General features: G+C 35.4%; 3 protein-coding genes across 3 annotated transcripts in view; 2 read left to right on the plus strand and 1 right to left on the minus strand.

Annotated features, from left to right (window-relative positions):
* Positions 1-221: 221 nt before the first annotated feature.
* Positions 222-4,727, plus strand: LOC120150874 (BURP domain-containing protein 3-like). Its single transcript, XM_039163484.1, has 4 exons — positions 222-994; positions 1,550-1,580; positions 1,804-1,875; positions 4,614-4,727. Exons 1-4 carry the CDS (start codon positions 222-224, stop codon positions 4,725-4,727), a joined length of 990 nt encoding a protein of 329 aa, XP_039019415.1.
* A 138-nt stretch (positions 4,728-4,865) lies between these two features.
* LOC120150875 (transcription factor MYB4-like) lies at positions 4,866-5,609 on the minus strand. The gene is made up of 3 exons (XM_039163485.1): positions 5,390-5,609; positions 5,119-5,247; positions 4,866-4,999 (listed from the first exon to the last, which is right to left on the minus strand). Exons 1-3 carry the CDS (start codon positions 5,607-5,609, stop codon positions 4,866-4,868), a joined length of 483 nt encoding a protein of 160 aa, XP_039019416.1.
* An 851-nt stretch (positions 5,610-6,460) lies between these two features.
* The window catches only part of LOC120150794 (UDP-glucose:glycoprotein glucosyltransferase-like), a 30,597-nt gene continuing 22,556 nt past the window's right edge, over positions 6,461-14,501 (plus strand). The window contains 13 exon segments of the mRNA XM_039163419.1: positions 6,461-6,786; positions 6,977-7,420; positions 7,543-7,693; positions 8,148-8,319; positions 8,912-8,985; positions 9,206-9,302; positions 9,386-9,498; positions 9,619-9,734; positions 10,322-10,379; positions 13,215-13,367; positions 13,478-13,576; positions 13,699-13,863; positions 14,048-14,116. Of these exon segments, the coding sequence (XP_039019350.1) occupies positions 6,626-6,786; positions 6,977-7,420; positions 7,543-7,693; positions 8,148-8,319; positions 8,912-8,985; positions 9,206-9,302; positions 9,386-9,498; positions 9,619-9,734; positions 10,322-10,379; positions 13,215-13,367; positions 13,478-13,576; positions 13,699-13,863; positions 14,048-14,116 (1,872 nt within the window). The 5' untranslated portion in view covers positions 6,461-6,625.

A 14,501-nucleotide genomic window follows, 5' to 3' on the forward strand; every position in this document is an offset into this window, starting at 1 on the left:
TTTCTAACACTTGCGAACTCGTAAGGTAAAGTGTTTCTGATATCAGATATAGATCGAACGAGGCTAATAGGTACATTTAATTTAAATATTTTTTATTTATGATTTATTTTCGTCGTCTAAAATTTTGTATATGTCGTTTCTAATACTATCACGATTCAATTTTTTAGCAGCACGCTCCTGGTGTAACCTCTAATCGAGTCGATGTTCTATGACTCTGCAGCATGGATTCCGATGGTAACCATATCGGTGGAGAAAACAACGGACATGGTTCATCGTCCAGCGGCGGCTGGGCCGTTAGCATGGATGAACCCATTGACCCTGCAGTCCAAGTGTTCGCCTTCATCAAAGATCTTGTTGTTGGGAAAACAATGCCAATCTACTTCCCCTACATAAAAGATCCAACTTCTTTTCAATTCTTCCCTAAAGAAACAATCCAACACATTCGCTTCTCGTCCGAGGCAATCCCTGAGCTTCTCTTGTTCTTCACCTTCTCACTGGACTTGAAGCAAGCCTTGGCGATGAGACAAACACTTGAGGTTTGCGAGAAGCAACCCAAAGAAGGAGAGGTCGGAGGCTGTGTGACCAATATAGAGTCAGTAGCTGATTTTGCACGAGGCATCTTAGGATCAGACTCCAAAGTCGAAATTCTAAGATCGTCTCTACTTTCGAACCGGTCGACTCCCCTTGTCCAAAACTACACCATATTCGAGTTCACAGCTATATCGACCGGAGATATCGTACCGTGCCATAACGAGCTGTATCCTTATCCTGTGCACTACTGTCATTTCCAATTGGGAGCAGAGAGCGAAGTGTTCAAGGTTTACCTGGGAGGTGAGAATGGTGAGATGGTAGACTTGGTGTTTCTGTGTCACATGGATACATCGACATGGAGGCCCGGTCATGTCGCATTCCGTCTTTTTGGGGTCAAGGCGGGGGACTCCGAAGTCTGCCACTTCCTGGCGGGACACGATCTTACTATGTTTCCTGTTCCAAAGTAAGAAAACAAAAGGCTTGCATCGCAATACATGTAATGGAAATAAAAACTGTTACAACTGAAAAGGTTTATAACCGAAGTTTGAATTTTTTTCTTTTTCTGAAACAAATTAAATGTGATATCTAATATAATAAATTTATCGATAATCAAGTACATGTGTATATGAGAATACGATGTTGAGAGCTCTTTGTAGTTGATGCAAATCCTAGAAAGTTCTCAGATTATTTTGCAGGGCTCAAACTTTTTCTTTGTAATCAACACTTTCAATCAAACCATATTTTTTCAGTATTCTCATACTCGCAAATGTTAAGTGTGGATACTTCTTAATTTAGAACACAAGAAAATTTTCTCTAATCCAGTAATGAATTTCAACAGCCTTATTATTTCCCTAGAGATATATTATATATACTCAACAACTTCACTCTGGAATATACATAGTCGACAGCCTTACTATTATTTTTCATAGTAGTTATGTTTTGGTTTTATCATCAATCGCTTCTTCTTCAAAAACATATGATGCTGAATTCATCAAGTCATCTTAGTTGTTCTTTCTAGAGATTATGGGTTCAAGCAGCTGTGTTTGCAGGTATATGTACGCGTTATCAATGATTAAGAAAGATTCTAAACAAATACTACATTATAATCACCCCAGACTACTAGAAAAAAAAAAAAAAAACATATGATTCTGCATAAATTTTCAAGAGAACGAGAGCTTATTTTTTCCATTTTCCTTTGATAAAAAACATACATTGCTGAGTTAAATATCACACTATTACATCTTAGACTTCAAAATTGTTTCTTTATTGTAGATAACCAGTGCTGATTTGTGGTCAGAAGGTGAATCTGAACCCACTGTTGTAAATAATCCTGATCCAGAAACTGTAACTGAAAAAATATACAAGTTGCAGATACAGTTGATGTTCTTGGATGCCAAGTTTTGGTTGCAAATACTCAGCCATGTGTTGAAGTTTAATATCTTGTATTGATAAAAATAATGCTACTGCTGCGGCCTGCAGGGTTATTTCTTGATCCCTGAAGCGGCTATCAGTTTTGCATGTGTTGAACTTTGCTATTTGCTGCTTCCATTTTCATCTTTTCTTTGGGGTGTTAATGTCATCTGCTTTATCAGCTTGTTCTCCATCTAAATGCTATGACTAAATACAATAAAGAAGCATCTTACTGCAGGTGGCAGCAGCTTCTCATCAATAGATTTGTTGGGTATGAAGAGTCTATTTTGATGAATAGTTTATTGCACCAGTCTGGTTAAGGTAATTGTTATACCCGAAATTACACTTTGTTGTCATTTCTCTGCATATTTCTGCTTCTATTCCTTCGCACAAACGACCCCCCAAGACTTTCGGAGTTTTTTCTAAGATATTTTATATTTGATCGACATGATAATTGTCAATTCCATCGTTAACTACATCAATTATCTAACAGTCAGATTTACTCTCTTGTTAATCCATCGATAGCAGCTAACTCTAATACTAATACCAATCACCCTACTCTCTTGTGTCGGGAACATATATATTCACACAAACAAAGTTGAAAGAGAGGTTCAACCACACATCCATTGTTCATTGTCTTCTTCAATCTTTTTCTCAGATCGTCGACTGCGACTCTCCATCCAATTCAAAGAGTATACCTATAACTATCACCTTCCCATTCAGCATCAATAGTAATACATTGTTATATTTATACATGTAATCGAATCACCTGTATTTGTACCGATAGGACTAAATTTTATCTCAGTTAACCACTCTATCTATACAGTATGCAATGGTGGACGTTTGTGTGGATTGGGAGAAATATCAGAATTAGACGTCGCTGTTTGTAGTTATTGACTGTCTATGGTAGAACTTGACTGATTTTTTTTTGCGATTTGTAGTAAATTGTATTGTTTTTAAGTTGGTGTTTATTGTCGTGAGATCACGGCGTTTCTTTGTACTTTGTTTCATTTCGTGTTGGATTGGATTATTATATGCTGTTTGTGATAGCCTCTAAGCTTCTTTGAAGCAATTTTTGGTAATTTTGACTTCTGGTTACTTTTATTAATAAAATTTGATTTTGTTGTGAAAAAAAATTTCTTTACTTCTCATTTGAATTTCCAAGTTGGATTATATATGTTTTCTTAGAGATGTAGGTAGGTATTTATTGTTATGTACGCATTCACGATAAACGTCACGCACCTAAAATTACAACCGCATTTGAATCCCTGGATACTGCTAATATTCATAAGCCTTAGCATTTAACCTGTTATACGCATAGGTACCTACACTTCAAAGGTTTATGCAAAACAGGGGGTCTCAGCTTCGGATTTTCATATCACATCTTCGACTATACTTGCTTCTACTCTACACATTACAAGATTGGACGCCGGGAATCCAACGTAGTTCGACCTGATCCAACCTCTGTGCCAGGGTCGAGACCTGGATCCGACCAAAGAGTACCTTGTTAAAACAAGGTGTAGAGGTAGACACATAAAGCTTTCTTTTGAGAGTGTTGAATCCACAAGTTAACAACATTAGTGCAATCTGCAATCTCAAAGTTCAAGTGATCAAACAAAGTAGGAGACCAAGGAGGTAGTGTTTCCACCCGTACTGGTAATCATCCCAAGCCGCTACAACCTCCGCTCATTCCGTCATAGGAGACCTCTAAGGTGACACCGTTTAATGTCGGACCTTCATCGGAAAAAACCACGCTTGTAAGCAAAAAATCGAATCTTTGAACACTTCGGTAGAGCCTCTATACGAGGGAGGAGGCTAAATAAAATATAAATTGGTTAAATTACACCATAAATCTCTCAATTATTAGTAACATTACAAATGATTTATTGAACTTTAAAAAGTATAGAGTAATTATTCTATTTATTAGTGGTGACAAATAAATCATTTTTCATAAAATATATAACATACGTTAAATTTTTAATTAGAGGTGAATAAATTTCGATTTAATTAAAAACACCGACTCAAATTTTATAAATTCGATTTGATTTGAAAAAAAATCAAATAAATTTTAAATAATAAAATATGACTCCTCACTTCAAATAACTTGAAAAATTTTAATTCGGATACTCATCCTTAATTCCTTCTACGACTAATTCTTCAATCATTTTAAGTATATTTTGAACAAACTTGAATCACATACTCTAATAAAACTATAGAATATATATGTAACTTCAGCTCCTATTTTTAATGATAAATTTATTATTTTTACAATTTAATCCCTCATCTTTATATTCTAGTTAATTGATTTTTTATTATATTTTTTACAACTTTTAGATTTAATTTTAACTATATAAATTAAAATTAGGGTAAAGTATATAAATAGTCCCCAAAATTTTAGGGAACTTTCATTTTGGTCACATAACTTTTAAAACTTGCAATATAGTCACTGAACTTTTAGAACATTTTCAGTAAGGTCCCTGACTTTACCTCCGGTTAATTTTATCAAACGTGGCAGTTAACTCCGTTAACCCCTTCTTCTTCTTCTTCTTCTTCTTCAAGAGCTTAAGCCCATCGTAATTAAAAAATAAAACAGGGAATCAATACATGTTCGGGGATTGAACGTTCTCATAATGCTTCCATCCATTTGTTTTTATTTTTTTGGTATGATGCAGTTTGCTACTACAATTTTACAATTTCAGAATCAAAAGCTTGTACAAAAGCTAGAGGCTCAGAAGGTTGAGTATTCTACTCTTGAGAACAAGTTCATTCAACTGAAGGAGAAATAAAATATATAAGAGCTTTTTCTAAGCTATAAGCAACCTTGATGCAATCACTGACCATATGCAAAATTCACCACAAAACCCGACATCATTTATCTTTCATTACATGAAACAAATCAAATACCTTTTACAAGTATTCGACACTTACCGATTTCCAAGCTTTTGATGCAAATCAAATATGGTATCCACTTCTTCCCTAGTGAAATTCCCATGCTTAAGCCCGGGCCTTAGATAATTCACCCACTGAAGTCTGCAACTCTTCCCTAACCTTTGCAATCCTACAACTCAAAAAAAAAAACTACAAAAAATACTTAATATAAGTGTAAATTAATAGCTAGAAACGTCAGTTTCTCTATATGGGATTGGTTATTTTCAAGCTTTTTTTTTGCTTGATTACCTGCTGGTTTGGTCATATGTGACCAGTTCCAAATCCCATATCTAGTTATATAAGCTATTAACTTACGATCTTCTTCGGGATTCCATGACACTTTTTCCAAATTTCTCTTTTCATCACACTTTTTCATCTCTACAATGAGCGATTAAAGTAGTTTTCAAGGTTGACACCAAAAACAAAACTTTTTGTAGAAAGATTTGATTCAGTTTGTCTTTCATGATTCTATGAAAAAACTTATTTCAGTGTCTCTATTGTCCAACAATATGATCATTACTTAGCAAAAGAGGATTCCTCGTGAAACATCCTTTGGAAGAGTGTAAAACTGCAATATCAAGCTTTTGTAGAATACTCTTTAATACATTTTGTTTCCCCGTCAGTTGAATGAACTTGTTCTCAAGAGTAGAATACTCAACCTTCTGAGCCTCTAGCTTTTGTACAAGCTTTTGATTCTGAAATTGTAAAAATGCATCATGCCCCCCAATAAACAAATCCATGGAAGCATTAGGAGAAGGTTCAATCCCCGAACGTGGATTGATTCCCTGTTTTATTTTTTAATTACGATGGGCTTAAGCTCTTGAAGAAGAAGAAGAAGAGAACGCGTATTGATTCCCTGCTTTATTTTTTAATTGCTACGGGTTTAAGCCCAAGGAGGAGGGGAGGAGGGTTAACAAAGTTAATGACGTGGGTTAACGGAGTTAGCTGTCACGTTAGATAAAACTAACGGGAGGTAACGTCAGGAATTTTACTGAAAATGATTTAAAAGTTTTAAAAGTTGGGTGACCAAAATGTAAATGTCCTAAAAGTTTGAAGATTATTTATATATTTTACCCTTAAAATTAAAATACATTAAAGTACAAAAATAATTTTAACTATTAAAAGTTACAAAATAGTGACATGATTATAGAGTGTTGTTTTGTTGAGTTTCTCGATTATTAAAAGTTACAAAATGGTCACTGACTATTCATATGTTCCAAACTTATCATTTTCTGTTAAAAATTAGTAATTGTCTGAGCTGGACGTTTTATTAAGTTATGATAAAATATGATCTCAAAATATTTGAGTTGACCATTTTATAATTTTTAATAGTTAAAAACTCAATAAAATAATACTATATAAGCAAGAGACTATTATATAATTTTTAATAATCGAGGATCTTACCAAATAATATCTTATAATCTGAGAAATATCTGTATACTTTACCCCAAAAATAAAAGGTCTGATCGATTTAACTTTGGACCCGATTTTTACAAAATTGATGGTGATGAGAAACGAAATTATTCCTTTTCCTAAAATACTTTTGATCTTTTCATGCAAAGACGAAAAAATCGCTAATAAAACCCTTTGCCCTCTTTGATATTTATTTCCCGGAAGTCTTCGCTAACAGTCGTCTCTCTTTCACTTATTTCTCCCTAAAGCCCGATCTCTAAGTTACTCATCAATGTCGGATCTAATTCCATTTGAAATCATATAGAAATTCGATTGGGGAAATATATACTTTCATTTTACCCAAATGGATACACCTTTCAGATCTCGCTTTCGCATTTTGTTCCTCCTCACTTGTTTATTAATTTGCGGTTTCGCTTTTGTTGGAGCTCAAAATCAAAGGCCGAAGAACGTTCAAGTTGCGATTCGGGCTAAATGGTCGCGTACTCCATTGCTCTTGGAAGCCGGGTCGGTTCCCTTTCTCCTTATTATCGCTTTAATTTTGGGTTTGTTCTGTTTATGATTCTCTTGTTGTGGATTTCATTTATTTGTTCATATTTGTATTAAATTTTTTCTCTTGGTGTGATCTTTAGTGCTTGTTTAGTTTCCTTAAGCTATTCTGCATCTGTATTTTTTTATGATTTTCTGATTGTTACAGTGAATTACTGTCTAAAGAGTCGAAAAATCTTTTTTGGGAGTTCATTGATGGCTGGCTACGTGTTGCAAAAACCGAGGGTGATTCTCATTCAGCTAAAGATTGCCTTGTAAAGATTTTGAAACATGGCAGCTCTCTTTTAAGTGAGTCGTTGGCATCGTTGTTTGAATTCTCCTTGACTCTAAGATCGGCATCCCCTCGATTGGTGCTTTACCGGCAACTAGCGGAGGAGTCTCTTTCTTCTTTTCCGCTGTCTGATGATGGTTATTCACATAATGTGAGCGAGGTTGATGCTAGTAAAGATGTTGGAACTAAAAAGTTGGGCCCCTTGCTTGTTGGCATAAACCCGAAAAGTCCTCATGGAAAATGTTGTTGGGTGGACATTGGTGAGGAATTGTTCTTTGATGTTGCAGAACTGCAGTCTTGGCTTCAGGGACCTAATGAAATGTAATGTTTCTCTATATGTGTGTTTTAGTTTTAAATAACACCTTACATCTTTTTAAGTTGGAAATGGCCAAAAATTGCTTATGATTGAATACTTGTTACTTCCATTTTTTGGTTGCCAGCAGTGGAGACTCCTTTCAGCAGCCTGAGTTATATGAATTTGATCACGTTCATTTTGACTCAAATCTCATGAGCCCTGTTGCTATTCTGTATGGCGCCCTTGGAACAGAATGTTTTAGGGAGTTCCATCTTACCCTTGTTCAAGCTGCCAAAGAGGTCTGTTTGGAGCAGTTGAATTTCTCGCCGTCTCATTCTTTACATTTTCCTTTACTCATAAAACCAGATAACATATTTGATTTTTACTATAATGATAATTCCTGTCCTTTTTTTGCTTTATGAACAATATTTAATCACATATTAATTGGCAAGGATCTGATGAAGTAGAGCACCTATTGCAATCAAAATAAGCTAGACCTCTTGTTGGAATTAATAACTTATTTGAGATCCATCTAGTGCTTAGTGGGAACCTTCATCATTGGTTTTGAGCTGACACAATATTATCTAATTGATTCATTTATATGCTTTGTTTACTGGTCTGTCAGAATACTACGTGCATACAGTTCTTTCCTGTTTGATGCTTCCTTTCATCTGTTCTAAGGATTATGATAACACTCTCTTTGGTGCAATTTCTGTTGTAAATTATTTGATTTACTTCTAATTTTATGTCCAGGGAAAAGTTAAGTATGTTGTCAGACCAGTATTACCTTCTGGCTGTGAAGGAGAAGTTGGCCCATGTGGGGCTGTTGGTGCAATGGATTCCTTAAACTTGGGCGGGTATGGTGTAGAGCTTGCTTTGAAGAATATGGAGTATAAGGCCATGGATGACAGTACCGTAAAGAAAGGTTAGCACTCTTACTGGAGCAGTTGCAAATTCAAAAGCCACCCTTTTTTGTTGACCTTTGTATCAATTTGGTCAATAGGTTTATTTTACCATGTATTTTTTCTTTACTTTTTCCAAGGCTTCTATGTATTATGTGTTTATCTTCTATTATTTTTTTTCAATTGCCATTATGGATCTTTGCATTTGAATTCAATTGTGATATTTCCTTGGCAGATGTAGCAGTATGTTTTTGGTTTCTTTATATGGATCTTCTATAATCATAATGTTCTCTCTAATGCAGACACTTTTGTCTTGGTGTTCTAACTTGTTTGCTCTATGGCTTTTGGAAACTTTCAACCTTGATTAGTACTTTAATCTTTTAATATTATTATTATTTCTTTTTTGAGGTTTTTCTCCTTATGAATACATCTCATTCTTCTTCATCGTTCTCAATTGTAGTACAACTTCTTGGGAATGCCTAGTTGTTCTATTACGAATATGAATATCCTGAAAAAAACTGCAAGTTTTATTTTAGCATGTATGCTTGTTTGCTTGTAATCACATGCTTTATTTCTTTGGTTGAGGTATCTAAGGACTCGAAGTTTGAATTGCAGGTGTAACGCTAGAAGATCCTCATACTGAAGATCTTAGCCAAGAAGTTAGAGGGTTTATATTTTCAAAAATTCTGGTTCGCTATAATTCACCTTTCCTTTTTTTTCTCTCCTTATTTTCTTCCCATACAAGTTACAACTGTTTCAAGGAACATTAGTTACATAGACATATATGAATAAACTTAAAGCACTGAACCTTCCACTCTGGGGAGGAGTCAACACTAGTCATGGTTTTCTAACTGGGAAATGTGAACCATGTCATCCTGAAGTTAATATTTTCTTTCATCTCCTTTTCAGGGACGCAAACCTGACCTTACATCAGAGATAATGGCATTCAGGGATTATCTTTTGTCATCAACAATATCTGACACACTTGATGTTTGGGAACTGAAAGGTACTGTTTAGTTAAGGTTTTCTTTTTCCTTCTAGTTATGAATGTCTAGTCTTCAAATTGCCAAAAATTTCCCCTTTGAACAGATTTAGGTCATCAAACTGCACAGAGAATAGTACAGGCCTCTGATCCTTTGCAGTCGATGCAAGAAATCAACCAAAATTTTCCTAGTGTAGTGTCTTCTTTATCTCGAATGAAGGTAACTTCTTGGTGACTCTCTCAGTGTTTTAGCAGCTGTAATATTTATAATATAGGCTCCAACAATAAGGTGCCCAATTTGGTTTTCTAATCAGTTTATACAAATTCATGCATTTTTCAGCTCAATGATTCAATTAAAGAAGAGATACTTGCAAACCAGAGAATGATCCCTCCTGGCAAGTCCTTGATGGCTCTTAATGGTGCTTTAATAAATATCGAAGATATTGACCTTTATCTGTAATGCTCTTTCTCCCCTATTTCTTTTGTTCGTCACTTAAAATTTTATCCGTTGAGTGTTGAGAATTCATGACTTTTTTAAATATTTATATTTGGTCCCTCTATACTTGAAGATTTTGGCCATTGTCTCCAAACGGTTTTTAACAATATAAAGTTTATCGCTTAAATTTAATACTTCCAGTTTTGAAAGGAATTATTGAGTGCTATTATTCTGAGTGAAGAATTTTGAATTCTGTTAAGAACCCTATCATGAAATTTCAGATAATTTAAAGAAGACTTCCATAGAAGTAAAAAGAATTTTTGCAGCTGCATTAGGATTTTTTGATGAAACCCTGATGTTTGATATTGTGATACATTCTTTGAAAGAAATTTTATTGTTGAGTGTTTTAATGTTATCCAGGAATATCACTTTGGAGTTTCTTACAGACAGTTCTGATAGTTTGTTTTTATATTAATGCTTTTCACCCTTTCAAGATTTTGTGATTAGCTCTTTATTTATTATTACTTGAATGCCTTTATGCAACTTGATTGATGTCGTATTAATTCTGAATCTCTTATATTATGCCTTTTCAATTAACTTTTCATAGATTGATTGACCTGGTCCATCAGGAGCTATCCTTGGCTGACCAGTTTTCAAAGTTGAAGGTGAGTACTGAGTAATTCTAAGTTCCATTTTGTTTGATATATCAGTTAAATCCACTAAAAGAGTGTTCCTTTATATCATATCCATTTCTCTCAAAATATATAACTTCATCAATGGAATGTCTAAACTAGAATCAGTTTTTCTTCCCTTTTTATTTCCCCCCCTCTTTAATTGAACAAATATGAGCATTTTCTACGTTGTTCAAATAAGTTTGAAAATGCACCATTTGGGAACAGAGGATGGTAGTGTAAATATCGAAGCAGGATGTCTAGATGTGTGTTTTGTGGCTTCCAGTAAAATAAACAATTAATATCTAATGTTTCTTTCAACCAGGATTTGGATAATTTCATATGAGGAATGCATGTGTATGTAATGTATAAGAGCCATTTGTTGTGCTAATTTACCCATTACGAGTCTGTTCAGTCTGATGCATTTAATTTATTGTCAATTAAAATCAAATTGGGTGTTCAATGGGTTCTTTTCCTTCGGAGTATCTTGGGTTACCATTGGGAGCTAAGAGAAATTGCGTTGCCTTGTGGGAGCCTGTTGTGCAGAAATTCTATAGTTCATTGGCTGGTTGGAAGGCAAACTCCCTATCGTTGGCTGGAAGGGCTGTTTTGGTTAAATCTGTTTTGTGTTCTATCCCCATCTACTTCCTATCTATTTTTCGGATACCAATCACGGTTCTCAACAAGTTAAACTCTATTATGGCAGGTTTTTTATGGGGAAGTACGGCAGAAAAGAAGAACATCCATTGGTTGAATTGGAAGTCAGTGTGTAAGCCAAAGAAATTGGGAGGCTTAGGGATTCCGAACTTGCTGCTCTTGAATAGGGCTCTTTTGGGGAAATGGGTTTGGAAATTTGCTTCGGAAAAGAGCTCTTGGTGGAAAAAAGTGGTGTGCAGTGTGAATAATTTGGATACAAATGCTATGATGATTGGGAATAATTGGACAGTTAGAGCTTCTTGGATTTGGAGAGGAGTTATTCAAAATTTCTTTTCTATTGATGATTTGGGGATTGCCTTAGAAAAAACATGTGTTTGAGAGCTGGAAATGGAGAATTAGTGGAGTTTTGGAATGATACTTGGCTGGGCATTGTTCCTCTGAAGGAACGATTTCCAAGACTTTTTGCTTTATCGAATAACAAAAGGGGTAAAGTAGCAGATTTCAGAGTGAACAGTTATTCAGGATGGGTGTGGGATATACAAGTGAGAAGAAATTTGGTGGACTGGGAGATTGAGCAATGGTTGCAACTTATTTCATTGCTGAATAGTACCACTCTCCAATTATTGGAGGAAGATTGTTGGATATGGTTAGGTAATGGGGAGGGTTGTTTTTCAGCTAAATCGTGTATTTTAAGGTTTATGACCAGGAGGGTAATGAGGGTGAGGAGAGTAATGGGGAGGCATGTTTGGGCAGGGGTGGCTCCTCCACGGGTAGAAGCTTTCGTTTGGCAAGTTGCACATCAAAGAGTAGTAGTGAAAGAGGAGCTGTCGAAGAGAGGAGTGGCTGGGTTTGAGGATCTCTTATGCCCGAAGGGGAGGTGTGGGAAGATTTCGATTTCACATTTGTTTTTGCATTGTGAGGTGGTTTGGGTTCTGTGGTCTAGATTTTTTTAGGGGCTGAAATATTTCTTTTGTGGTTCCTAATAAGGTGATTGACTTCTTAATTTTGTGGGATGAGTTAATGCCGAGATCTACAATTTGGAAATTCATTCCAAGGGCGGTGTTGTGGTCGGTTTGGAAATGTAGGAATGAGATTATTTTCCACAAAGGGAAAGTGGATTCTGCACTGCTGTTCTTTCTTGCTAGATTCAGAACTGTTTCTTGGTTTGGGGCGAGATTCAAGGATATTAAGATTCCTTTTGATTCTCTAGTTGGGGATTTAAAATTGGCAGACTCGATTAAAAGACAGAATCATAGGTGTGTTCCTACTTCTTGGTGGGTACCTCCGCCAGAAGGTTTCATCAAACTTAATGTGGATGGGGCAATGGTTAAGGGATGGGATAAAGGAGGAATTGGCGGTCTGATTAGGGATGATAGAGGTTTGAAACTAGGATCTTTCTCTGAAATAATTGGAGGAGGTCCTCCTATTCTTGCAGAGTTGCTGGCGATCAAAAGAGGTTTAAGTCTCATTGAAGAGTTGGGATCTTTTCCAACTCAGAGGATTATCTTGGAATCAGACTCGACCACGGCTCTCAAATGGATCAAAAATCCAGAATTATGTACCCCGTTGTTTCAGTCCTTGGTAAGAGGCGTAGCTACTTATGTGGAAGGAAGGGGTATCATCTCAAGACATATTGTGAGAGCTGCTAACTGGGAAGCGGATGAGTTGGCAAAAGCTGGTATAGGATGATCAGTGGTTATGAGTTATAGTTATTAAGCTGGGGTGTTCTGTTTTTTTAAGGGGCTTGGTTTTTTGTGCTGCAGTTTGTGTTTATGATTGTTAAGTCTTATGTTATAAGCAGACCATGGTTATGGATTGGTTGTATGTTATGTTCAAGATTAATACAATTCAGAGGCGCTCTTTTCCTCCTTCCTTTGTCCTTCATGTTACTTATGTAACATGTAGGATATGAAGGGGGTTTTTAATGAGGCCTATATTCTATCAAAAAAAAAAAAATCAAATTGATTCTGTCATTGCTTACCATTGGTCTCATGCTTATTTCTGACTAAATTGGCATATAATTGTATATATTTAATGAATCTCTTTCTTTCTAGTTTTTAGAAAACCTTCCATTATACATGAGTTTCTTATGAGGTCGTTTTGGCATACATTTCATATTCATAAGCGTCTAATCTCTATACACTTTTAACTTGTGGATTCTATTATTTTCAGCTCCCTGGGAGCACTGTACGGAAACTTCTATCAACAGTGACTCCTCCCGAGTCAGATTCATTCCGAGTTGACTTTCGTTCTTCCCATGTTCATTATCTGAATAACTTGGAGGAGGATGCCATGTACAGGCGTTGGAGGAGTAATATAAATGATGTATGCTAGTTTATCCTAAAATCCCTCTTAAATTGTTTGATGGTTGTACATGTGTGAGCTTCTGTTAATGGTCGCCAGAAAGCATGTCTTCTGATGACATTTTTGTGCAGATCTTAATGCCTGTCTTTCCCGGCCAGTTGCGTTATATCCGTAAGAATCTGTTCCATGCAGTTTATGTTCTTGATCCAGCAACAGTTTCTGGTCTTCAGGCATGTTTCCATCTGCCTTCTGGATGTTTGATCTTTCTCTCTCTCTTTGCCCCTCTCTTATTTAATGGAATATCTTGGTCACATAAGTTTTCTCACCATAGTTTTCAACTGGTATCTTGCAGTCTATCGACATGATTACATCTTTCTATGAGAATAGTTTCCCGATGAGATTTGGGGTAATACTGTATTCTACAGAATTGATCAAAAAAATTGAAAGGAGTGGTGGTGAACTTCATTCATCTGATTTCGAGCATGACAGTGAAATCGAGGATGATAAATCCAGTTTGGTAGTTGCTTAACTTCATCAAAATGCTTTTTGTTTTACCTTTTGTTTAATTCAGTATTATCTATGCCGAACCATGGTTTCTCTTCAGTTATTTCTATAATTCATTCTGTTGTCAAGTATTATTGAAGTTTCTGTTTTGCGAAGTATGGTTCTTATGAGCATTGTCAATTGTAATTTCTTTGCAGATTATACGACTTTTCATCTATATCAAGGAAAACCACGAGACTCAAACAGCTTTCCAATTTTTGAGCAATGTACGGGTTTGATATTCATTCCACCCTTTTTATACTTGTACCTTCTACTGATTATTTGATGTAAACTATATTTCCCTTTAGTTTCTTACTATCAACTTCATTCCAATGTTTCTGTGTTGTTTATCTTCAATATTTTCTGAAAGGTTAAATGCTTGGAAGAAAGAGATGTTTGAAGTTAAATCATATGCCCTAACTCACTTAAACTTGTTATTGTACTTATTTTCATCCTAGAAAAACATCTTTTTCTCTTTCAGCTATCAACATACTCGTCTTTAAATGTGCATATATAAGCTTTTGACATGCATATTGCAAAAGATGAGTGGATTTATATGAGTAGACTTTTCGTATGTGAAATTTTAAATTAATGAGTATATGCAGATTTTTT

The sequence above is a fragment of the Hibiscus syriacus genome, unplaced genomic scaffold, assembly GCF_006381635.1.
Source record: "Hibiscus syriacus cultivar Baekdansim isolate YM2019G1 unplaced genomic scaffold, ASM638163v2 tig00111027_pilon, whole genome shotgun sequence".
Taxonomy (NCBI): Eukaryota; Viridiplantae; Streptophyta; class Magnoliopsida; order Malvales; family Malvaceae; genus Hibiscus; species Hibiscus syriacus.

What these genes read in the sequence shown, in the direction of transcription:
- LOC120150875 (XM_039163485.1), bottom strand. Translation starts at nt 5,609, where the DNA reads ATGGATTTGTTTATTGGGGGGCATGATGCATTTTTACAATTTCAGAAT. An exon ending in GAGGAATCCTCTTTTGCTAA is followed by an intron (nt 5,248 to 5,389) that starts GTAATGATCATA and finishes CGCTCATTGTAG; the next exon opens with AGATGAAAAAGTGTGATGAA. An exon ending in ACATATGACCAAACCAGCAG is followed by an intron (nt 5,000 to 5,118) that starts GTAATCAAGCAA and finishes TTTGAGTTGTAG; the next exon opens with GATTGCAAAGGTTAGGGAAG.
- LOC120150874 (XM_039163484.1), top strand. Translation starts at nt 222, where the DNA reads ATGGATTCCGATGGTAACCATATCGGTGGAGAAAACAACGGACATGGT. An exon ending in TCAAGCAGCTGTGTTTGCAG is followed by an intron (nt 1,581 to 1,803) that starts GTATATGTACGC and finishes TCTTTATTGTAG; the next exon opens with ATAACCAGTGCTGATTTGTG. An exon ending in ATAATCCTGATCCAGAAACT is followed by an intron (nt 1,876 to 4,613) that starts GTAACTGAAAAA and finishes GGTATGATGCAG; the next exon opens with TTTGCTACTACAATTTTACA.